This window comes from Grus americana, chromosome 26, assembly GCF_028858705.1.
Source record: "Grus americana isolate bGruAme1 chromosome 26, bGruAme1.mat, whole genome shotgun sequence".
Classification (NCBI taxonomy): Eukaryota; Metazoa; Chordata; class Aves; order Gruiformes; family Gruidae; genus Grus; species Grus americana.
This window is the reverse complement of record NC_072877.1, coordinates 93,922-117,199: the sequence shown is the minus strand read 5'-3', so window position 1 is coordinate 117,199 and position 23,278 is coordinate 93,922. Positions and strand designations below refer to the sequence as shown.

The following is a 23,278-nucleotide window of genomic DNA, read 5'->3' as shown; positions in this document are numbered from 1 at the left end:
CCCCAGCAGAGAGGGTTAGAGTACGTCACACGCCACACCCCTCCGCCCTCTGGCGGCTCGCGCGCCTTAAGGGGGCGATGGCAGAGTGGGCCTGAAAGGGTGAGGCCCGCAAGCGGTGTGGAGGTGAAAGGGTGGTGTCACCCGAAAGGGACACGGGGGTGGGGCTGCGAGGAGGGGGAGTGTACTCGGAGCGTAGTGAGGGGTGCATGGGGGTGTCACTTGGATGGGGGTGTCTGTTAGGTGGGGGGTGTCCACTGGGGAGGGCGGATGCATGGGGGGCCAGGAGACACTAGGACCTTGGGGACGGGAGGCAGAATCAGGAGGGGGGCAGTAGGACCTGGCGGGCCATTAGGACCTGGGAGAGAGGCACTAGGACCTGGGGGAGCAGGACTCAGGCCGGGGGAGCAGTAGTGCTGATCCCAGCGCGGACCCTTTAAGGGAACCGGAACTACATTACCCATCATCCTCCCCGCGTTCGCCCCGCCTCCCTATTGACAGACAGGCCACTCGGCCAGCCGGCACGCGGTCTGGCGGGGCGGGCCGGCCAATGGACGAGCGAGGCGGGGCGCGGCGCGGGCGGCGGAGGGAAGATGGCGGCGGCGGGCCGGTGGCGGGTCGGGCTGGCGCTGTTGGCGGTGGCGCTGGGGCTGGGCGGGCCGCGGGCCGATCAGACGGAGGAGCACCTTAAGCGGGAGCACTCCCTCTCCAAGCCGTATCAGGGTGAGTGGGGCAGGGGAGCGGTGGCAGGCGGTTCCCGGTGCCTGTTACTGGCGCTCGGTACCGACGGTGCGTGTGGGCCGCAGGTGTGGGGTCGGCCAGCTCGGGGCTGTGGGACCTGCTGGGCAACGCCATGGTCATGACCCAGTACATCCGCCTCACTCCCGACGTGCAGAGCAAGCAGGGAGCCGTCTGGAACCGAGTGGTGAGCCCGGGGGCGACCGGGGTGGGAGGGGGCCTGGGGGGGGGGGGGGGGGGGGGAGAGGAGTCAGGACCGTGGGGTACCCGACCTGGGGCTGAGGTAGTGGGGGGGACCGGAGGAGAGGGTTTAAGCCAGGTTGGGGAGGGGGGGGAAGTGGGATTTGGGGTGAGCATGGGGGAATTGGGGGCCGGGGAGGGGGTGTGGAGGTTTGGGGGGGTTGGAGACTAAGTAAGGGCTGGGGGGTTCCTGAGTAAGAGGGTTTGGGGTGCGGGTGTGTGGGCAGGACTGGGGAGGGGTCTGGGATCCTCGGAAAGGGGGTTTGAGCTGGAGGGGGTGTGCGAATTGGGGAGGTTTGAGGGGTTGTGGGGACACAGGGGGTGTTTGGGCTGGGGAGGTTTGACGGTCTGGACCAAGGTGATGTAGAGGGGAATTGAGTGGGGCTATGGAGGCCATAGGGAGAGGGCAGTGGGAAGCTGCTGGGGGTGCTGAGGGGGGCTGGGGGGCTTTGGGGGCTGGGGGTACCAGCAGACCTTCAGCTTCCAGCCTTTGGCATGACAAGTCCTGCAAGGGCTGAGCCCCCTCTGTCCGCGCCATGTGAATTTGGGGTGCCTGTGCTGACCAGCTCGGGGTCTTTCTTGGGACCACCACAGGTGGAGCGTGCCTGCAACCCCCTTTGCCATGCCCACATCTTGGAGCAGGGCCGGTGAAGTGGCGGCTTGGCGCGGTGTGCCAGCGCCGTACTCTGTTAAGGTGTTTCACTGCCCCTCACAAGCCTTTTGCCCTGCAGACATCAAGGTTCCTTCTAATACCTTGATAATTCCCGTAGAATTTCCATTTGGGCTGAAATTGGGGGGTGGGGAGGGGCTGTGCCCCAGGACCCAGCCCGCTCTGCAGTTGTTTGGAAAATGCCCTATGAGACCAAAAGTGATCTGTCACATTCAACTTTTAGTGTTTATAAAATATTGGGGGAGGTTTTGGGGTTGCTTTTTTTTTTTTTTTTTTGGCTTGGGTTTACAGCTCCACCAAAGTGCGGCTTCTGAGCAAAGCCACCGGCCAGCTTCACAAGATCGCGTGAGCGAATCTCTTAGAAGCTTGTCATGTTTTCTGCCCGTTAGCACAGGGAATTTGTTAGTAGCTCGAGAAATAATTGGCTCATCAGCAGTTAGGAGCTGCTCCTCGGGCTTGTTCTGCTCTCCTTTTCCCGGGTTACTGAGTTACTGATTTTGTTGGAGTTGCTGTTGCCTCAGAATAGCAAGAGATCAGAATTGGTTCCTTGGCTTTTTATAGCCTTGGGTAATGACCAATTCCCTGAGCTTAGTGATATCCCTTGGAATTAATTATTCTCCTTCTCTTGCAGCCATGTTACCTCCGAGACTGGGAGATGCAGGTGCATTTTAAAATCCACGGGCAAGGCAAGAAAAACCTGAATGGCGACGGCTTTGCCATATGGTACACCAAAGATCGCATGCAGCCAGGTAAAGCGCCGGTGGTAGCTGCTGGGGTGGAGACAAAGGTGTCGGGCAGCACGTGCCACCTTCTTGAGGACACAGGAGGAAATCGTGGTGGGCATTTGCAGCTTTCTTTGGGAATTGCAATGTTTTGGGGCATTAGGGCTGTTTTTCTTTTGCCCTGGCAGACAAAGAGGGAATAAATAATGACCGTGCGTGAGGCTGCCTCTGAGCCTTGGCACCCTGGGTTGGGGGTTTACGGGGGCCCTGGGAGACCAATCTGCCTTTGTGTAGTCTGGACAGCGCCTGCCTCGTTACCCGAAATGGAGAACAACATGAAGGGATGGGTAACAAACCCTTTGCAATGCCTGCCTGGCCTTGCTGCCCTTCTTCAGAGCTTCTCCTTCCTTCTAGGACCTGTCTTTGGAAGCAAGGATAACTTCCTGGGCCTGGGAGTGTTCGTGGACACCTACCCAAATGAGGAGAAGCAGCAGGAGGTGAGCTAGGAGGGATAAAAATGGGACTGCGGTGCTTGCCAGCTGCCTGCCCAGCGTGGCACGGGCAGCACTGAGGTTATGGCTCACGTCACTGTGAACGCAGCTCTTCATCGGCGCAGCGTGATCTTCTTTGAGTTCTTAAATCACGGACCAGATATTGCTCTGCTTCCTCTCCGCTGCCGGTCCCTGCTGCCCTCTGCGCGGTTGGTTTTTCTTCCTAGTGAGGCAATGACTCTTTAGAGATGTGAAAAGCCGTGGGGTAGTTTCGTCATCGGCTTTACTCAGAGAAAAAGCTTTCAGGGCAGGAGAAAACTAGCTGATGACACCACCTCTGCGTTGTGAGCTCCCCTCCTTTTTGGAGGCTGCCAGCAAGTAGCAGTTGAGGTGAAGCTCTATTAAGAGCATCGTCTTTGTAGACCTTGAGTAGAGCAGCACCCGAGCTGCCCGCACGATGGGAAAGGCGGCTTTCCCGCTCTCGGGGATGCAGCGTGACTGCGTTCTACCTCTTTAAAAGATGCTTGTCTAAAGACCTTTGTGTTTCTGATGTATCTGTTGGTTGTTTGGCTTTTATTGGCGTCCTTGTGGGGAAGGGAGTGCAGAGGCAGTTAAAACTGTCCCCTTCCCACCCTGCTGCTGGAATCTATTTCATCACTCCAAAAACAAAGCTGGACCCTTCTGTAATTCTAGCTTCCCTTAAAAAATAGGCGCTGTTTTACCCCAAGATGTCGGTGCTAACCCCAGTGCCCTGCAGGACCCCCTTCATCCCGGGAAGAGAGACAGAAGGGTGCAGTTGGGATGTGCCCTGACCTCAGAGCTGCCGAGCAAATGTTGAGTAACTCCTGGCTTTTGTTCAGACTTGGACTTTGTGCTCGTAAAAGCCTTTTCAAGCCGCCTGGCGCTGCATTACCAGCAGCACTCGGGAATTAGTGTGGTGTTGGATGGGTCCTGTTGGTTTGCAGGGTGGCAGCTCTGCTTTCGTGGGGTAAAGGGCCGTGCAACGGGTCTTTTTTAAAAGAAATAATTAGTAGAACGTGAGTGTCCAGCTTCCCAGCGCAGTCTGCAACTGGAGGGGGCTGCGTTCCTCTGGTGAAGCACTGAGGAAGGCAAGAGATGGAGAAATGCTGATCGGCCAGTTGTTGTAATGGCGTGTGGGTTCACGGCTGCTGTCTCTCGCCTTTAGAAGGACAAAAAGAAGTGTCTTACTCTCGAGGGAAGAGGAGCAAGTTAGTTGTGTGGCCAATGTGTCCCTTCTTGGGCGCTGGCATTTGTGTGAGTGAGGAGAAATGCCGTATGTGGTAACGCTTGATGTGGCTTTCGCCCACTGGCGCCGTTTCCTAGCTGTGTGTCCCAGGATTTGGCACCTAACACCTAAACCCCTCTCTGCTTTAGTGTCCGCTAAGCCGATAACACGCTGAGCTCTCTAGGGAGGAAGTTTCCAGGTTGCAGGTTAATACTAAACTCCGGTCTGTGACCGTTTTGCTTCTGTGCTCTTTCTTGTTTTGCGATAACCCTGGACTGGCAGGCTCAGAAGAGGAGGTACAGCCCGGGAAATCAGGTACTTGCTCTTGCTGACCTACCCATTCCCAAGCTGTCGGGTTTCACCTTGGTTCACAGTTGAGGAATTCCCTCTTCTGAGCTCCAGAAACTTTTACGCGAACCCAGAGATCCCTGCGTGAGCCTGGAAATCCCTGCGTGAGCTGGGAGACTGCATGGAAACCAGCTCTCCTCCATCCTGGATGTCTGGGAGCTGAGGCTGAGGAAGGCTGGGGGATGAAGTGGGATCATGCTGTTGTCCTGTTGAGACAGATTCTTGGCGGGGGTGGGGGCTGGGGCAAAGGATTTTGAGGTCTGTAGGGCTGTCGTGGCTCTTGACCCCGGAGATGTGGTACGACACGTGGGCAGCTGGTAGAGCCGAGGCGAGAGCAGAAGCTCACCCCCTGTCTTGCCCCCCTCGCAGCGTGTCTTCCCCTACATCTCGGCTATGGTGAACAACGGCTCTCTCACCTACGACCATGACCGGGACGGCAGACCAACGGAGCTGGGGGGCTGCACGGCCATGGTGCGCAACCTCAACCACGACACCTTCCTGGTGATCCGCTACGTGAAGAGGAGACTGACGGTGAGTGCTGCCTGCCAGGGCAGAGTGGGGAGCAGGGCCGTGGCAGGGGGCTAAAGCAGCTTCTTCTTTCTCAGGTCTTGATCGATATTGACGGTAAACACGAGTGGAGAGACTGCATCGACGTGCCGGGAGTGCGCTTGCCCCGTGGGTACTACTTTGGGACCTCTTCTGTCACCGGAGACCTGTCAGGTAGCACCCCGGGGTCCCCAGCCTTGTTTCCCAAGCAGCTTTGGCATCTCCTGCGCGACTTTGGGTGTCTGGACGTGCAGCTCAGTACCCAGTGGGCCTTACGGACGCACATGAGGACCTTTCCGTGCTTTAAGCACCCTTGAGCTGTGAGCGGGAGCCTTGGTTTTTATCTTGCAGCAACTCCTGAGGAGCCAAAAGCCCGGTCTGGGTGTGTTGTTCCCCCGAGCGTTTCGCACTTTCCTTGAGCTGAGCCAGCTTTTCTTAACGGCACGGTGGTACTGGCTCAGCTGGAGAGTCTGTCTCCAAAACATGCGCCTCGGGAGAAGTGAAAACAGGATGAGCACAGAAAAATAAATCTCCTGTACTCTCCTGTCTCAACCCTGCCTGGGTTAGCCCCAAAGGCAGTCACCGCAAACCCCAGGCATTGTGGCCATGCCACGATGCTCACTCCTGATCTCTGGGATGCGGCTGGGCGTTTTTCACTTTGGATTTCATAGCTGAGAGCTATCGCCTGCCTGTTACTGAGGGAAGGACCAGCCGGCTGCACCTGGAAACGGTGGTGCAATGTGAGCCGATGGAAATCAGGTTTTGTGGAGAGCTAAAGCCCTCCACCTTCCTCGGCATAATACTTCTCTCCTGGCGTTACCCTGCCATGCCTCTTTTGGCAGGTTTTAACTCCGTTTTGAGCTATGCCTCTACAAAAGCGCATCGATGGCCAGTGTCTGGGCCCGTTGTTGGATCCAACAAAAGTTCCTTTTCTCTCTCAGATGCCTGCCCGGTGCCCGGGAAACTGGCAGGCTGGCGTGGAGTGCTCGCCTTGTCCCACTAATAACTCCGCCATCACGAGCAAAGGAAGTAGTCCCACGTGAGGCCGATGCTTGACCACCCAAAGGGAATGTCTTAGCGGTTTCAAATCTCGTGATCTCCCAGTCAGGGCTGGGGTTTTTTTTCCAGTTTAAGTAGCTTAAAGCTTCCTGTTGGCAGAGGGTCCTGCGCTGGGGTGCAGCTCTCAGACCCTGCCCTGTGGAGTTGAGTTTTCCTCCCTTCGAGGGAGAGCCAGCGCCTTTTCCCCAAGTGATGACATCCCATGGTGCTGCCCGTGGCACTCAAATCCCCTGGCCCTCACTATATTTCTCAGCAATGCCTCAAGACACGTTTTTGCTCTGCTTGCAGACAACCACGACATTATTTCGTTGAAGCTTTACCAGCTGATGGTAGAGCGGACGCCAGAAGAGGAGAAACGGGACAGAGAAGTGTATCTGCCGGTTGTGGATAACTTAAAGCTGCCGGGAAGTGAGTCAGAGCCGCCGGGGAAGGTGGAACCAGCGGGGATTTGGGGAGAAGTCCACAGGGTTGTGGGAGCAGAAACTGCGTCATCTCGCCAGCAAACCAGCTGAACTCCAGCTGGAATTGGGAGATCCGTGCTGTTCCTCCCACCGCTGGTTGTTCTCGCCCGTTGTGTGACACAGCCGATGTCACAGCCCGTCTCCATTTGGCGTGGACATAGCAGTGCTCACCCTTGAAAAAGGCGGCTAAGTGTGTCTGTTCTGGTTGTGCCATGACCAAAATGGGGTGTGCTGGTCCACTGGAAGCTCACGGAGGTTTGAACCTTGTCATCTTCTCCCAGAAAATCCCACCACAGACGCGTCCACGAGCCCCTTGTGTGCCCTGAGGTCTCATGGCTCTAGCCCTTGCAATGAGCTGGGCCCAAAAGCTTTGGGGTGGTGTGAGCCTGGCAGGATGTGTGTGGGGTTAAACCCCCTGTGCAGGCAAATCTCAGCTGGGTTTTGGGGTGCTGGGCTCTCTGGGGGCTCAAGGGCTGTTTTTCTTCCTCTGTCACACAGTGGAGGCGCCGCTGGAGCCCATGAGTGGCCTGGCTCTCTTCTTAATTGTCTTCTTCTCCCTCGTCGCCATCGTTTTTGCCATTGTCATTGGAGTCATCATCTATAACAAGTGGCAGGAGCAGAGCCGGAAACACTTCTATTGACTTGAGAACCTCCCCAGATGGCCCGTTGCTAGTCCTTGCTAGCCACGTCCCAGCTCCCACCCGACCTGGACTGGCCAGAGTGTGATGGACCGACCCTCGGGGCAGGGACCCTCGTGTCCCCCTGAAAATCCCCATGGGGATGGCCGCCATTTCTCACCGGGCTCCAGAACTCCCACGCTGCTCACGGAGGGAACAGGGGATCCCCGGCATGGCGTGCGACGGACTGGGAGCTGAGCGCCGTGAGGACGGAGCTGCCGTCCCCTGAAGAAGCTTTGCTTTGGACTGTGCTGCGGGGCGCTGGCGGCACTGAGCTGTCTCTCTGCCATACAGGGAGCCCGAACGTGGGCAGAAGTCGCCACCTCGGCTGTGAAGTCCCAGCTGAAGGGGATGCCAGCGAGCCGTGCGCCTGCTTTCCTCCCCAGACTCCTCTTGCAGCGTTACCATAATCCTCACCATAACCCCTTGTCTCAAGTGATTTCACTTCCAGGAGGGGTTTTCCAAGCTGTTCATCCCATTCTGGCTGCTTTCCATCGCCTGTCTTTGGAAACTGGACTGCTTTTCTTTGTACTTCGAAATTCCCCCGCTGCCGTGCAACCCCTCTGTGTCCTGCGAATCGCCGAATTTTGGTGTTTTGGGGCAGAGAATGCTGCTGGCTTACCCCGGTCGTGAGGCAGCTCGAGCTGGGAACCTGCCTGGCTGCTGGGCTCAACCTTTTTGGGGAGCAGCCACTCCCCTCTACAAAACTGACCCTGGGCAGTGCCTCGCCGCAGACCCCTCCCCAGCCTGGGGTGTAACGCTGTGTTCCCCACTTTTAATAACCGTTTGCTGCTGCGTCTTGGGGCTTGGCCCCTCTCCGTAGGGCTGCTGCAGCCTCCTGCCCCGGTGCCATTTGCATGTTGTGTCGTGGCTTCTGGCAGCTTTTCCCTCAGTGCTCGCTGCATCGCGGGATCCCCCCAAAGAGGAGCTGAGCCTCGTGGGGTGATACCCCTGCCTCTGGGAGCCGGAACTCTCGCTGCCTTTCAGGGAGTTGTAGTTTATTCCTACCTCAGTGACTGTTTTTTGGTCAATAATTTCTCTGTGTTTCTCTTGCCGGTTGTCACAGCTGCCTTCGCCCCTGGAGACCCCGTCGGTAGTGGCACGTGGAGGGCGTGGGGTCCCCGGAGGGACCCAGGAGAGGGAGAGGTTGGGTCAGTTTGGAGCCCTAGAGGCTCTGGGGACATAAAGATGGCAAATTTGCTGCCCCGCCAGCCCCATCATTGGCAGCACCCTCCTCGCCGGTGTCCTGGGGAGCTGTTCTTCTCCCACTGCTTTCCAGGACTCTTGCACCTGGGATGGATCTGTATGGGGGTCTCAGGGGTGGTAGGGACGCCTGGCTGGCGGTTTTTCGGCGGGATGCTGTTGTTGGGGTAGGTGGGAGCTTTTTTCAAAGTGCTGAACGATTGTGGTGTGAAAGGAGAGGGTTTTTTTTCTGGTGTTTTGCCTCTTTTTGCCTGATAACCAGGAATGAAACATGCGTGCCTCTCCCTGGAGCTGTAACTGGTGTCTCGGAATAAACATTGGTGGGTGGGGGTGTTTGTGTGACGTGGCCGTGCTCCCTGTCACCACCGCGTCCGCTGGATGCAGTGTTTCCTCCCCAAACCAATGCTGTCGAGTGCCATAGGGACTTGGGGGGCCACGTCCCAGTGCTGTGGGGTTCCCCAAAACAGAGCAGCTCCTTTGTCAGTGTCCTGCCCCCCCCAGCCTACAGAACTGGGGACGATGTTTTGATCGTTACTGGATGTGGCTTTATTAAAGAGGTGATGTAGGTGGGTGACATTCCCCTCGGTGCTCCCCGGGGATGGCATGTCAGGGCTTGCCTGTGCCGGCTGCAGGGTGTTCACCGCCAGCAAGATGCAAGCTCTGGAGAGGGTTAACCAATTTCATGGCCAAATAACCCTGTAAGGAGGGAGAGAGGGGAGCTCAGAGGGGGGGGGCTCTGCAGCTGGTGGTAGGGGTAATGGGGGATTTGGGGGGCGGCCGTCTCACCGGGGTGGCGTAGATGAAGGTGAGGAGCAGGGCGAGGAGCAGCAGCAGCGCCAGCCCCAGGCTGATGCGGCAGCGGTGGTGCCGCCAGACGCTGTAGCGCAGGCTGCGCAGTGGCGCCTGCAGCCACAGGAAGGACCACTCGGGCCGTCTGTGGGTGACACCCAGCTCAGGCACGCCATGTCCCCCTTCCCGTCACCCCTCTTCCCCACCCTGGGGTGGGGGACGGGCCAATCCCTGCTTGGGACTCACACAGGTGCTGGGAGGGTCGGGTACATGTTGGGGTCCTCCCGGCCTTTCCCTGCTGGCCGCTCTTCCGCCTCCTTTGCCGTCAGCAGCTCCAGGCTCAGCTCCAGCTTACCCTGGAGGGGGTAATGGATGGGAGATGGGGTGCAGGATCTGTCCCCCCCACCCTGGCATCACTGTTCCCCCCCCCACCACCTACCGAGAGGCGCCGTTTGCCACCCTCCTGCACTGTGCAGGGCCACCACCCCCTCACCCGTCTCTGCCGGAAAAGGGAGAGCGGGGAGGAGGCCCGTGCCCCCCGCCAGGGCCACGGTCTTTGGGGGGTCCCCAGCGGTGTTGGGGTACAGTTCTGGGGGTGCTTGGTGGGCTGCGGCAGCTGGGTGAGCTCCAGCTCCAGGACGCCTGCAGGGAAAAGCCAAGGAGGGGGGCAGCTGGCTGTCCCCCATGGGTGCTCCCTGTCATTTGTGGGTGCTTCTTGTCACCGGTGGTGGGAAATGGGGCCTCACCCAGAAAATCATCAGCTGAAAACTTGTCGTTGTCCCACACTTGGAGGATGAGTTTGGGGGGCACCTTCAGCACTTTCTCGTCCAGACTCCAGAAATGCTCCTGCCATGGCAGGGAGGGTGAAAGGGGGGGTGTCATACTTGTCCCTTGTCCCCACCCCAGCACCCCCCCCACCCCGGGGTGCCCCTCACCTTGTGGGGCAGGACACAGAGCTGCTCAGCCACCAGGTACTCAAAGGAGAAGATGAAACGCCAGTTGAAGACCCCATCCCCCTGCAGCGAGCGATAATGCACGTCCGTCTTCTGCCGCTGTTCCTCCAGCCCGTCCAGCCACCTGCCGTGCCACCACGGGGAGGGGATGCCGCCGTCACCCTTTGTCCCCAGCCCTGCTGTCATGTCCCCAGGGATGCACACGACATAGCGATGGCCTCACCCCGTGACGTAGATGTCGCTCATCTGCTGCCCCGCCAGGTTGGTGTCCCCCAGGTCCACGTCCCGTGTGTTCCAGACCACGCAGCGCAGCTCGTACCTTGGGGGGGAAGATGAGGACATGTCACCACCTACCCCAGGATGTCCGTGTCCCACCCTGGCTGGGTGCTCACCTCTGGGGCTTGTGGGGGGTGATGTCAACGGGGGGGCCGGGGGGCCCAAGGCTGGCGGGGAAGACGTCCACCCACATCTGCACCTTGCCCTGCGCCGCACGTGGGGGAGGCTGGGACCCGCACCCCTTGGTCCTCATGCCAGCGTCCCCTCCTCTGTCCCAGGGCGTCCCCATCACCCCTGGGTCCCCATTACCTCCCCCCCCCCTCCCCCAGCATCTGTCCTTATCACCCCAGGGTCCCCATCACCCTCTTGGTGTCCCCCCTGCCCAAGGATCCCCATCACCCCTGGAGCCCTTGTCACTCTCCCCCCACTTCTGCATCCCTCCCTGCCCTGGGGTCCCCATCACCCACCCCCAGGGTCCTTGTCACCCCAAGGTCCCTGTTGTCCCGCTGGCATCCCCTATACATCACCCTGGGTCCCCATCACCCTGGGGTCCATCCCTGGCCATGTCCCTGTCACCCCAGGGTCTCCATCACCCTGTCCCCATCCCCCCCACCCCAGGGTGCCCCGTCCCCACCTGCTCCAGCCCGGGCTGGGTGCTGTTGTACAGGGTGCGGGTCTCGAGGTGCTCGGGGACGAGATGACAGGCGTGGAGCACGTGCAGGGCCAGGCGCTCACGGGGGGCCCCGGGGTGCCGGTGCACGGGGGGGCTGCTCTCTGTAAGGCTGAACCCTTACACTGCTGGACAGGATCCATTCCCCCCCCTGCGTTCCCACCCAGACCCCCACGGACCGAAGTGGCTGAGGAGGAAGCTGTGGTCCCCGAAGGTGACCGCGGTGCCCTCGGCGCTGAACTCTGGTGCTGGCAGCCCCCGGGTGCGGGCGAAGTGCTCCAGCGCCCGGCTGGGGGGTAGCTGGTCCCTCCAGCACCCGGGGCCGGTGCTACAGGGACAGCAAGTGGGCTGTGGGCTGTGGGTCACCCCTCCCGGGTGTCCCCTCCCTGGCCATCACCCCATCTCCCTGTGCCCCTCGCTGTGCCCACCCCTTAGCATCTTGCCGTGCCCACCCCACCCCTCTGTACCTATCCCATCCCAATCTGCTTGTGCCCATCCTGTCCCCATCTCTGTGCCTGCTCCATCTCCTTGCACCCATCCTGTCCCCACCACTCCCTCACCATCTCCTCGTGCCCACACCCATGTAACCATCCCAATCCCCCTGTGCCCATCCTATCACCATCTCCTTGTGCCCATCCCTTTTCCTAACTCATCCCCATCCCCATGTGCCCTCTCCATCCCCATCCACTGTCCCCATCTTGTGTTCATCCCCCTTTGCCCTCTCCATCTCTTTGTGCTCATCCCTGTCCCCATCTTGTCCCCATCCCCATGTGCCACCTCAATTCCCCTGTGCTGACCCCTGTGCCCTCTCCCTCCCCATCACCCTGTGCCACCCCAATTCCCCTGTCCCCATCACCCTGTCCCCATCCTGTTCCCATCACCCTGTGCCACCCCAATTCCCCTGTCCCCATCTCCCTGTGCCCCCCAGTTCCCCTGACCCATCTCCCTGTCCACATGTCCACATCTCCCTGTTGCCATCTTGTGCTCACCCCCCATGCCCCCTCCTGGGCTCAGGACCGTGGACCCTGATACCCTCAGCCCCCGGGTGCCCCCCCCCCCCCCCCCTTCCCCGGGGGTCACCCACGTGCGGTAGAAGGTGGGCAGCCCACAGTGGGCGCGGAAGCGGGAGAGCAGGCGGTTCTCCAGGTCGATGGTAGTGCTGCCAATCTCCTGGTCGGGTGGCAGCAGGTCATAGTCCAGCAGTGAGACCTGCAGGTCCTTCTCTAGTGGGATGGTCCCTGTCACCTCAAACAGCCTGGCAGCAGGGGGAGTGCCGTCAGCCCTGGGAACGTGCCGGCGTGAGGGCTGACACCTGCTGGCACCATGAGTGTGACCGTGACCCATAGGTATGGGGACCTGCTGGCATAGGGACTTGGTGGCGTGAGGACCTGGTGGCACAAGGACCCACCAAGCTTGGGGATTGGGGCATCTGGTGGCACGGGGACCTGCTGTTGTGGGGAAGGGGGATGTGGTGGCATGGGGACCTGCAGATGTTGGGAATGGGGCAACTGGTTGCACAGGGACCTGATGGCATGGGGAAGGGGGACCTGGTGGCACAGGGACCCTCCAGCACAGGGATGGGGACCTGCTGGCATGGGGACACACTGGCAGAGGAATCGGGGACCTGGTGCCTCAGGAACCTTCTGGCACAGGGAATGGGGACCTGGTGGCATGGGGGATTCTGTGGCATGGTGACCCAGTGGCACAGGGATATGCTGATGTGGGGAATGGGGCCTCACCAGCCCCCCGTGGCACCTTGGTCAGGGTGCCAGGTCGGTCCCCCCAGCCCGTTGCCACCCGCCCGTTGCCACCCACCCTGGCCATACCTCCCAAAAACAGGCTCCAGGGTGTTGGGCACATACTGGTCCCGCTGGCCCAGCGTCTTCATCCCCAGCGACACACGGACATAGGGGTCACACTGGCAGCAGGGAGGGGACCATCAGGGTGGCATGGGGTGGTGGGGAGGACAGGGGACCGCTGCCCAGCACCCATGGGTGGCCTTACCAGCCCATTCCTGTCACGGGGGGGCAGGTCAAAGGCCCGGATGATGTAGACCCGCACCAGGCACTTTTGGGGTTGGCTGGGAGGCAGTTCCTGGAAGTGGCGCGGCGGCGGGGGCACCCCGGGGTCCTCAGGCAGGGGGTAGATATGGAAGAGCCCCTGCAAGAGCTGCCTGGCTGTGCACCCTGGGGTGCCCCTGCCCCGGCTCTGGGGTCTCCTAGGGGCTCTCACCCACCTTGAATTCGCCCACAGGCACGGGGTCCTCCCCCACTGCAGGGTGACCCCCTGGCTGGTAGAGCGGGAAGGTCTGGCAGAAATCCTGCAGCCCCTCGAATTCGGGCACTGCCTCCAGCTCGCAGCTGTAGATCTGGGGAGTGGGTGCTGTCCTTGTCCTTATCCCCATTCCTATTCCTATCCCCATCCTGGTGCTTCTCCCCATCCCGTCCCATCCCTGTCCCTTTCTTCAGCCTTGTCCCCATCCCATCCTCTTCTTCATCACCATCCCTGTCCCCAGCCTGTTCCCCTCCCAATCTCCATCCCTGACCTTGTCCCCATCACCATCTGTGTCCTTGTCCCCAAACATCCTCTGTCCCAATCCCCTGCTTCATCCTTGTCCCCATCCCTGACCTCGTCCCCATCCTTGTCCCCTGCCCCAGGTCCCAGGCTCTGCCTCACCTTCAGTCTGTCCCTCTTGGTCCCCCGCCAGCTCTTTGCCTTATCCCCCATGGCCGCATAGAATTTGCTCCACCAGTCATTCTCATCTTCATCCTCCTCCTCCTCCTCCTTCACAGCCTGGTGAGGAACAGGGTGAGGTGGGGATGGGCAGTCCTGGTGTCCCCAGTGGCCCCATTCTGGTGCCCACCTTGTCCGCAGCCCCCTCCTTGGTGGGGATCCTGGGCAGTATCTGCAGGGAGCAAAGGGGACAACTTGGGGAAACTGAGGCACAGGACTGGGGACACTGGTGTCCAGCAGTGCTGAGGTCGGGTGCCGAGACCCCAGGGGACTCACCTGACTTATCCTGCCCTGGGGAGCAGCTGTGGGGGAGAGAGGGGCAAATGAACCATCCCGGAGGCGGGCAGGGGTCGGGCAGGGGGTACCAGGGATGGGATGAGGCTGGGACATACCAGGGCCAGGCAGGGGGGTTCCGGGGCTGGGCGGCTGCCCCTCGCTGTGGGGCTGGCAACAGTACTGCCCCAGACCCTGCACACAGGTCTGCCCCACCTCGGGCCGGTACCCAAAATCCTGCGTGTCCAGCACCCGCAGCCGGATGGGGGGCATGTACTCCTCCTCCGCCGGCAGGTGCTGGGGCCGAGCCGTGCTGTCATGCTGGGGTGCCAGCAGCAGCACCCGTGGGTGGGGTGCTCCCCTCCCCCGGTCCACCCCTCCCATCCTCACCAGCATCAGCAGGAAGGCATTGATGGGGAAATTGGGGTTGGCGGCGAGGTCGGCAATGGTGGGGGTCCGCAGGGTCTGGCCCCCACACTGCACCTCCAGGCTGGGTGCCCGCACGCTACTGCGCAGCCCCCGCAGTCCCCATGCCAGCACCTGGGGGCACCCAGAAGCTGTCACGCCTCCTGGGGTCCCCCGGGTGCCCAGGGATCACCTCAAGTGGGCTGCGTGTCTGGTGGGATGCTGAAGGTGCCCGTCCCCATCCTTCTCCCTGTCCCTGTCTCCATCCCTGTCCTCGTCCTGTCTTCATCCTTCTGTGCCTGTCCCCATCTTCATCCCTGTCCTTGTCCCTGGCCTGTCTCCATACCCTTCACCATCCCTGACCTCATCCCCAGCCTGTCTTCATCCTTGTCCCCAGCCACAGGACCTTCATCACCGTCCCTGTCCGCAGCCTGTTCCCCTCCCAATTTCCGTCTCAGACCTTGTCCCCATCCCATTTTCATCCCTGTCCTATCCCTGTCCCCATCCCATCCCTGTCCCCAGCCTGTTCCCCTCCCTGTCCCCACCCAGACTTTGTCCATCCTGTCTTCATTCCTGGTCCAATCCATGTCCTTGTCCCGAGCCACCCCTGTCCCCATCCCTCTCCCCGTCCCCATCCCACCTCCTTCATCCCCGTCCCCACGCAGACCCCATCCCCACCGAGGTCCCCACCGAGGTCCCCAGGTCTCACCTCCAGTGCCACCAGCTGCAGGAGTGGCCGGATACCCAGGGGGATGCTGAAGACCCCTTGCCTCCAGGGCGGGGTGCTGACCTGTGCCAGGGACCCATCCTGCCGGGGAGGCTGATGATGATGGGACCCCCATCACCTGGGTCCCCCCCATTCCACCCCCCCCCCCCCCAGCCCCTCACCTCGGTGTCATGCAGCAGCTCAAAGGCGGCCAGCAGCTCCCCGGCCGGCCCCCCCGACCTCCCCAGTGGGTAACGCCGAAGCCGGGGCGGCTGCCGGCGCCCCACATCCAGCCAAACAGCTGGAGTGCACACACTCCTCCCCAGGAAATCACCGGCACCCTGCAAGGCATTGCTTGGGCATGGGTGCCCCCCCCCCATGGGTGCTCCCCCACCCATGGGTGCCATACCCCTCTGTCCTGGTCGAAGACCTCCACCACCACGGCAGGGGGCTCATCCCGGACACCCTGGGGGTCGCCATACAGCAGCAGCCGGTGAAAAAGCAGTGTCTGGTCCCAGAGGGGGTCCAGGGTGCCGGGCAGCACCCGGGTGCTCTGGCTGACGTGCACGAAGGAGACGTGGGCGACGGGGTCTGGGTGACAGTGGCACCGTCAGCACCCCGGGGTGCCCACTGGGGTGGGGACTGAGGGCCGGGAGGTCCCACCTGCAGTGGCTTTGGTGCTGCGGGGTGCCAGCTCCAGCGCCTGGAAGATGTAGCAGCGGAGCTGGAAGAAGTTGGACCCTATGGGAGAGGTGGGGTGGCAGGGGGTCCTGGGCACCGCTGGCCTGTCCTGGTGTCCCCCCACCACGTCCCCTGGGGCTTACGCTGGAAGGTGCAGAGAATGAGGGGCACGGGCTGCTGTGGGAGGGTCCGGGACGAGCCCCGTGCCTGCCGCTCTACTGCGGCCGGTTCATCCTCGGACGGATTCTCTGTGCCCTGCAGCAGGATGGGATGGGGCAGGGGAGGTCCCCCTCATCCCCCAGCCCTGTGTCCTGCTGTCCCTTGTTCTACTGCCCCAGCATCACTCCATCTCCACATGCCTCCATCCATCCCTCCTTCCCTGCATCCCTCCAATTCTCTGTCCCTGCAGCCCTCCATCCCTCCATGCATTCATCCCTGTCCCTGCATCCCTCTGTCCCTGCATCCCTCCATGCATTCATCCCTGTCCCTGCATCCCTTCATCTGTCCATCCCTCTGTCCATCCCTCCATGCCTTCATCCTTATCCCTCTGTCCCTGCATCCCTCCATGCCCTCCTACCGGGGAGCCCTCCAGCAGGAAGAGGGGTGCCACAGGCTGGGGCTGCACGGGCACCATGCGCCGATGCCAGCAGCGCCGCCGGCACACGTCACCTGCCCGGGGCTGGAGGTGGAAGCGGCATCCCCAGAGGGACCCATACTCCCAGGCCTCAGCCCCTGCCGCCGCCTCGGGGCTGTGCTGTGGGGACATGGGGGACAGCGTGGCATGGCACGAGGGGGTGGACAGGGCTGCTCCCACCAGTGCGCTGGTGGGCAAAGGCCTGTCCCTGCCACCCTGTCCCTGCTGTCCCCATCCCTGCTGTCCCCATTCCTGTCACCCCTGTCCCTGCCACCCCATCCCTGCCACCCTTGTCCCCTGCCAACCCATCCCTGCCACCTCTGTCCCTGCCACCCCATCCCCACCACCTCATCCCCACCACCCCGTCCCTGTCCCCACCATCCCGACCAGCTGGAGGAAGGCGGCCACATCCTGCTCACGTCCCTGGGCGCTGGGGTCCCTGCAACGGGTGCGCAGCCAGCGCCGACGCCGATGCACGTGGTATGTCTTCTCGGTGGCGTGCCATGATGGCGGGGGGCTGCTGGGGGCCGCGCTCGCCCCATACTCCCAACCTGTGGCACCCAGGTGTCCTTGCCACCGCCACCCCCCCCCCCCCCCCACACCCACTCACCCACCCCGGGGTGCCCAGTGGGGACACCCACTCACCGGCCTCATCCACGGCCCCCGTCACGTCCACCCGCCAGCCGTCGGTGACATGCCAACCTTGGGGACATGCCACCTCCTCCTTGGGTGGCACCGCCATGCCGCTCTGCAAAACCGGGTGACAGCTGAGTCCTGACATGCTCGTGTCGCCTCACTGCTGGCCACCCCCCCAGTGCCCCCCATGCCACCGCCCACTCACGGCATCGGTGCTGGCCACGGCAGCGGGTCCCCACTCCCCGCCAAGCGGCCGGCTCTCGTTCTCATAGACCTCCTCCAGCACCTCACCCACGTTGGTCTCCATGTCCAGCAGCAGCCTTGGGGACAAGGGACAATGCTGGTGTCACCCTTCCCGAGGTGCCCCAAGGTGGCAGGGTGGGTGTCATCCATCCCACAGCACTCACCGCCGCTGGGGCTCCACGGTCCAGGGTCCGTCCCAGCACCAGCCCTTGGGGGGCCGGATCCTGTGGCGGGGGAGCGCGGCTTTGCCGGTGCTGTCGGAGAAGCCAGGACGCCCCAGCAGCCCCCGGGGACCCCACTTGCCCAGCAGCTTGGTCTGGTTTTCGTACTGGGGGGGACACACGTGGGGTTGAGGGGGGGGCCAGGGGACACCCTAGGGTGCCCTTCTCACCCTAGGGCTCACCGTCTCGGCGTAGACACGCAGGGTGCCCTCGAGGTGCCGTGGCAGGTCCCTGCTGTCGGCCACCCGTCCCAGCCAGAGCCGGAGCCGGAGCTGGGCACGGATGTCCCCAGAGCCCTGCGCCCCACAGCGTGAGTGGGGGCAAGGGGGGATGTGGGGGGAGACGTAGGGGGATGTGCGGGGGCGGGGGCGACATGGAGCAGACATGCAGAAGATCTAGGAGGGACATGGAGGGGACATGGACGGAGTGTGGAGGGGACATGGGGGTACACAGAGGGGACACGGGCAACATGGGGCGGACACAGAGGGGACACAGATGGGATGTGGAAGGGTCACAGAGGGGACACAATGGGGACACGGAGCAGACATGGAAGAGATATAGAGGGGACACAGACGGGACACGATGGGGATACAGAGGTGACACGGAGGGGACATGGGGTGCCTACCACCAGGAAGAGTGTCTGGATCCGGCCGCAGAGCCTGCCGCTGGCGCTGGGGCCACTCCGGGAGAACATGAGGTCGGGCGCTGGGACACGGGCACAGGCCACCCGCTGCTCCCCCCGCAGCAGCCACAGCAGCACATCAGGCATGCCGGCTTGCGGCTGCGGGAAAAGAGAGAGAGAGACATACCGGTGGGCTGAGACCGGCCACAACTCACCACAGCCATGACCCTCACACCCAGCCCCAGCCTCCACCTCGACAGCCAGAGCGGTGACACGTCCCAGCCAGCCCTCAGCCACCGGCAGCAATGTGTCCCAGCCGGCTCTCGGTGGCACCGCTGCCGCCGCCACCACACGCCGTAGGAGGTGAAGACGGGCAGCCCGGAGGTGGGCATCCAGCGGCGTGGGGGTGGGCTGCGCTTCCAGCCGGGGCAGTGCCCGCCTGCAAACAAACTCCCCCAAAATGCCCCATTCCCCCCCCCCCCCCAGTTGCCCTGTCTTCCCCAAAAATGCTTTGTTTCCACCCTCAGTGCCGTGTTTCCACCACAAAATACAGTTTTCCCCCAAAAAATGTCCTGTTGCCCCCCAAAATGCCCCATTTTGCCCTGAAATACCTCGCTCCCCCCCCAAATATCCCATTTCCCCTCCCAAGTACACTGTTTCCCCCTCAGTGCCCCCATTTCCCCTCCAGTGCCCCCATTTACCCCCGCAAATACCCCATTTTCTCCTCAGTTGTCCTATTTTCCCCCAAAATGTCCCATTGTCCTCTAAAATTCCTCATTTTCCCTCCGAATGTCCCCAAATACCCCATTACCCCCCCTCCCCCAACACCACTTGGCAGACCCAGGGGTCCCCCCGCCAGCAGCATCCCACTGCTCACTGCTTTGGGACACCCAAGACCCCCCCACCCTGAGGACCACCCTCTCACCTGCAGTCCTGCGCCAGCTGACGCAGCAGCCTCCTGCCGATATCCCCCCTGGTGTCCCCGTGGGCGTCCCGCAGCTCCGTCACGTTCCTCTCCTGCAAAGACACCCCCAAACCATCCCAACCTGGAGAGGAAGTGTGTGGGGGGTGTCACATCCCACCCCGCCGTCACCCATGGGTGCTCACCAACCGCCGGCACACAGCACGCAGGAGGTTTAGGGCATCCCAACGGTGACCGGCGTCCTCCCAGGAGGAGGTGACAGCCACCACCGGCTTGTCAGCATACCACGGCAGGTAGTGATAGCGGTTGCCTGTATCCAGACGGCACTGAGCATCCCATGGGACCCCGCAGGGTACCACCCTTGTGTGTCCCCCCCAACTCCGGCATCCCCCTCACCATCGAAGAGGGGACAACCATGCGGGGTGACAGAGGCGGCTGGTTTGCAGGTGACATCGCCCGTGTCCCCATAATTGCCGAGACTGAGCTCGAAGCGCAGGAGCTCTGGGCCAGCTGGCACCATGGTGGCTGAATAAAAGACCCCACACAGCCCAAACCGGCGGCGGGGCAAGTGGCGCTGTGGCAAAAAACCCAAAAGGCTAAAATACCCCAAAATACCCAAATGGCACTTAAAAATAAAGACTCCGGGGGTGACATCATACTGTGTCCTTGTGTCCCCACCTGCACCCGGGCGATGTCCTCGGGGGCAATGGTGTCTCGCTGGCATCCATCTGGGGTCCCCATGAGGGTGCTGAGCTCCAGCAGCACCCGGCCCCGATAAGCCACCCTGGTGTCCTGTAAAATAAGGATGGAGGGGGGTGGCTGGGTGTGTGGTGCCCCCCCCGAGATGGGTGCTGTCCCCACCCTGCCACCCACTCACGGTGCTGGGTGTCCTGGCAGGATCTGTCCGGGGACCATAGAAGGGGAGGAAGCTGGGTCCAAAGCAGGGTAAAAAGCCGGGGGTCCCCTCTGGGAGTGAAAGAGGGGCTTCAGTGGGGAAAGAGAGGGGGGGGGTCCTGGGTGCTGGGGACCCCACACCCATGGGTGAACACCACTCACCCTCAAGCTCAGCACCAGCAAAGGAGATTTGGGAGAGGTGGAGGGTGGCAGTGCCCAGGACCTTGCTGCTGCGGGACCTAGGGGTGGGTAGTGAAAGGGGTGTGAGGGTTCCCCTAAAAATGGGAGATCGCCTAAAACTGTAGGGATTCCCCAAAACCGGGCAGGGTGCCCCCTCCTTACCCACTGAGGATGGCCAGCTGGATCTCATCACAGATGGGGGGCAGCTGGGGAGAGGAAAAAATGGGGGTGAGGGGAGGTGCCCTCCCTTTTGGGGGTGCCACTGTTTTGGGATGGGGGTGCAGGATGCATGCCAGGGCTGGGGGGGGGAGGGGGGGCACCTCACCCGCAGGGGGAAGAAGAAGACCTCGTTCCATGCCGGGCTGGCGTCGGGGGGCATCACCCGGGTGCAGAGCTGCGTTGGGCAGAGCCATCAGCACCCCCCCTGCCCCACACAGGATCCAGCCCACCCACCCACATCCCCTGCCTGGCACCCACCGTCCTGCCAGCAAAGCTGACCCGCACTGCTGCCGCCACGAAGCCCCTCTTGCCGCCGACCGGGAGCACGGAGGGGAGGCATTGCCGAGATGGCTCTGCTGCACCAGGGATGGGGAAGAGGTGGGCGGGGGGGTGTGTGTGTCCCCCAGATCCACACCCCCTCCCCTCCCCAAACCCATACGGTACCCACCCTGTGGCAGGTCCTCAGCGTGGTAGATGCGGAGCTGGAGCGTGGCGGCACACGGCGGCGGCTGCAGCAGGTTGGCCTCCACGTCCTCGTTCCCCGCCGGCTTCTCCTGCTCCTTGGGAGGTGTGTGGAAAAATGGGGAACCCCCCCAGGGAATATTCTTTGGGGGGTACCGGGGAGGATTGGGGGGCACACGACTCACCAGCACCGGCTCACCGGCGCAGAGGACGGCCAGGCTGACACGGAGGTACCCCCGGGAGCCGGCATCGGGGCGATGGGGGTGCTGCAGGCTCAGCCACTTCCAGCTCAAGCTGCGTCCTGGCATAGTGGGAGACCTCCAGCATCGCCCTGGCATCATTCTGGCGTCACGCTGGTGGCACCTCGGCGTCACCCCAACCCTCTCACCTACCCGGCGCGTGGTAGACAGTGCCGACGTCCAGCTGCGGGGATGGCGAAGGGGGTGAGAGCGGCTGAACCACGGCATGATGCCCTGTTCCCAAGCCGCCATCCCTCACCTGGAAGGTGCCGATGACAGCTTCGGCACGGGTGGCCCGTGAGTCCAGCACCTGTGATGAAAGGGGGGACACATGGCGTCAGCAGCCACCTCGCTGTCCCCATCCCTGCCGGTGCCACTGATTCCCGCCCCAACCTGGATGCAGATAGGCTCCGCTGCCAGCTGGGCAGGCGTCTGGTGGAAGTTTTGGAAAAACACCTAGAAATGGGCAAAAGAAGGTGAGGGTGGGGCGAGGGGACACCAGCGGGGCCCCATGTCCCCTCCCCAGGATCACCTCATTGTAGTAGGGGTTGTTCCCCACCCGGATCCTGGTCCTGAAACGATGCTGGCCGATGAGGACCGTCACCACCGGCTTGATGTCATTGCCCTGGAGCTGGTGGCCCTCGATGATCCTCACTCGTACCTACGGGACAGGCGGTGATGTGGTGACCGCCACATGTGATGTCACCCTCAGGTGCCACCACACCTATGGGTGCCCTACCTGGAAATCCTGTTTCCTCCCTGCCCGGGGCTTGTCGGAGCGGCGGGGTGTCCCTGGTGACACCGTCCGCGGTGACATCCGTCCTTGCAGGGGGACTGCGGCGTCCCTGGCTGCGCCACGGGGGACGTAGTAGCAGCGGAGGGTGATGGTGCACTGCAAAGGGATGAGCGGCACCCCAGACCGTGCCTGGCGGCCCCCCTGGGATGCTGCTGACTGGGTGCATGGGTGGGTGCTCACCCCCGTGGGCTGTCCCCGGGGGTCCAGCAGCGGGACGTGGCTGAGGGCCAGCGGCAAGCTGGGGTCGGCCACCAACCGGTCCAGTGACACCGTGGTGGTACCCAGGTCCCTGTGGGGATAGGGGGACATGGTGAGGGTGGCCGTGCCGGGGACAGTGTCCCCCTGCGGGGTGCCCACCCACGGGTGCCACTCACCCCCGGGGTGCTGGCTGGCCCCAGTGCCGGAGGCGTAGGGTCAGGCTGGCTGTGGGGTGCAGGGGATGCGCGCCCAGTGGCCATGCCAGCGTCTGTGGGGAGGTGACAAGGGGTTGGTGGGGTGTCCTGAGCAGCCCCATGCCACTGCGGGCCGCCCTGGGGTCACCTCACCTCGTTCCAGGTGGGGCTGCGCTCCTCTGGCACCACTCGGGTGCTCCTGGGGACGCCTGGGGGGACAGCAGAGACAGTGGTGGCATGTCAGGGTGGGGACATCAGGGTGCTGGGGACAAGTGGCACTGTCCCCCCGTGTGGGGATGGCCAATGCTGTCCCCAGGCATGGCTGACACCATCCCGTCACATGAGGATGTCACCCTGGTGCACCAGGATGGCCGATGCCATGCCATGCCGATGGCCGATACCACCCTGTCCCACAGGGACGGCCACTGCGGTGTCCCCCCCATCCCCAGCGGTACCTCTGAAGCGGGCAGACACATGCACGCCGGGCCCGGAGCCGGTGGGCCCAGGGATGTGGGCGCTGGCCACCAGCAGCCGCAGCATGGCCGTGTCCCCATGCCACCGAGGTGCCGTTGCCAAGGAGCTGCCACTGCCGGGACGCGTTCCAGAATGGTACCGTGGGGGGAACACTGGGGCAGGGATGCTGCTGTTGTCTGGGCTTGGTGGGTGTCACTGTGTCACCGCGTGGCTGTGTCACTGGGTACCTGCGTCCCCCTGTCCCCATCTCCCCATGTCTGTGAGCACCTGTGTCGCTGTGTCCACACGTACCCATGTCCATGTGTGCCCATGTCTGTGTGTCATGCTGTCCCTGTGTCCCCACACCCATGTCTACCTGGGCCCCTGTGTCGCCATGACCATGTGTCCCTGTGTCTGCTTGTACCTGTGGCACTGTGCCCATGCGTTCCCTTGTCACCATGTCCTCATGTCCCAATGTCAC

General features: G+C 62.4%; 2 protein-coding genes across 3 annotated transcripts; one reads left to right on the top strand and one right to left on the bottom strand.

The window, feature by feature from the left end:
• Positions 1–580: 580 nt before the first annotated feature.
• Positions 581–8,760, top strand: LMAN2L (lectin, mannose binding 2 like). Of its 2 annotated transcripts, none has more exons than XM_054804670.1 (8): positions 581–720; positions 804–922; positions 2,277–2,394; positions 2,782–2,864; positions 4,822–4,983; positions 5,058–5,172; positions 6,346–6,465; positions 7,017–8,760. In XM_054804670.1, exons 1-8 carry the CDS (start codon positions 591–593, stop codon positions 7,157–7,159), a joined length of 990 nt encoding a protein of 329 aa, XP_054660645.1. In that variant the 5' UTR covers positions 581–590; the 3' UTR covers positions 7,160–8,760. The 2 variants fall into 2 exon arrangements, with proteins under 2 accessions (XP_054660645.1, XP_054660646.1); XM_054804671.1 differs by adding an exon at positions 4,387–4,419 and having other exon boundaries at positions 6,346–8,760.
• A 231-nt stretch (positions 8,761–8,991) lies between these two features.
• On the bottom strand, positions 8,992–22,884 carry FER1L5 (fer-1 like family member 5). Its single transcript, XM_054804352.1, is given in 50 exon segments — positions 8,992–9,094; positions 9,185–9,332; positions 9,434–9,543; positions 9,627–9,829; positions 9,934–10,033; positions 10,123–10,264; positions 10,364–10,459; positions 10,533–10,621; positions 11,051–11,186; positions 11,262–11,441; positions 12,189–12,341; positions 12,913–13,004; positions 13,091–13,246; positions 13,323–13,454; positions 13,763–13,879; positions 13,950–13,991; positions 14,096–14,121; positions 14,212–14,389; positions 14,483–14,632; positions 15,207–15,346; positions 15,397–15,544; positions 15,613–15,794; positions 15,867–15,944; positions 16,028–16,139; positions 16,462–16,638; positions 16,897–17,069; positions 17,164–17,266; positions 17,360–17,474; positions 17,562–17,725; positions 17,801–17,914; positions 18,244–18,399; positions 18,493–18,679; positions 19,166–19,257; positions 19,348–19,472; positions 19,559–19,736; positions 19,841–19,954; positions 20,040–20,128; positions 20,219–20,295; positions 20,399–20,442; positions 20,562–20,630; positions 20,714–20,811; positions 20,904–21,015; positions 21,103–21,218; positions 21,310–21,466; positions 21,550–21,612; positions 21,689–21,817; positions 21,896–22,048; positions 22,133–22,294; positions 22,498–22,553; positions 22,800–22,884. Coding segments are annotated over 50 exon segments (6,108 nt in total). The 3' UTR covers positions 8,992–9,004.
• Positions 22,885–23,278: the final 394 nt, after the last annotated feature.

What these genes read in the sequence shown, in the direction of transcription:
- LMAN2L (XM_054804670.1), top strand. Translation starts at nt 591, where the DNA reads ATGGCGGCGGCGGGCCGGTGGCGGGTCGGGCTGGCGCTGTTGGCGGTG. An exon ending in CAAAGATCGCATGCAGCCAG is followed by an intron (nt 2,395 to 2,781) that starts GTAAAGCGCCGG and finishes CCTTCCTTCTAG; the next exon opens with GACCTGTCTTTGGAAGCAAG. An exon ending in TGTCACCGGAGACCTGTCAG is followed by an intron (nt 5,173 to 6,345) that starts GTAGCACCCCGG and finishes CTCTGCTTGCAG; the next exon opens with ACAACCACGACATTATTTCG.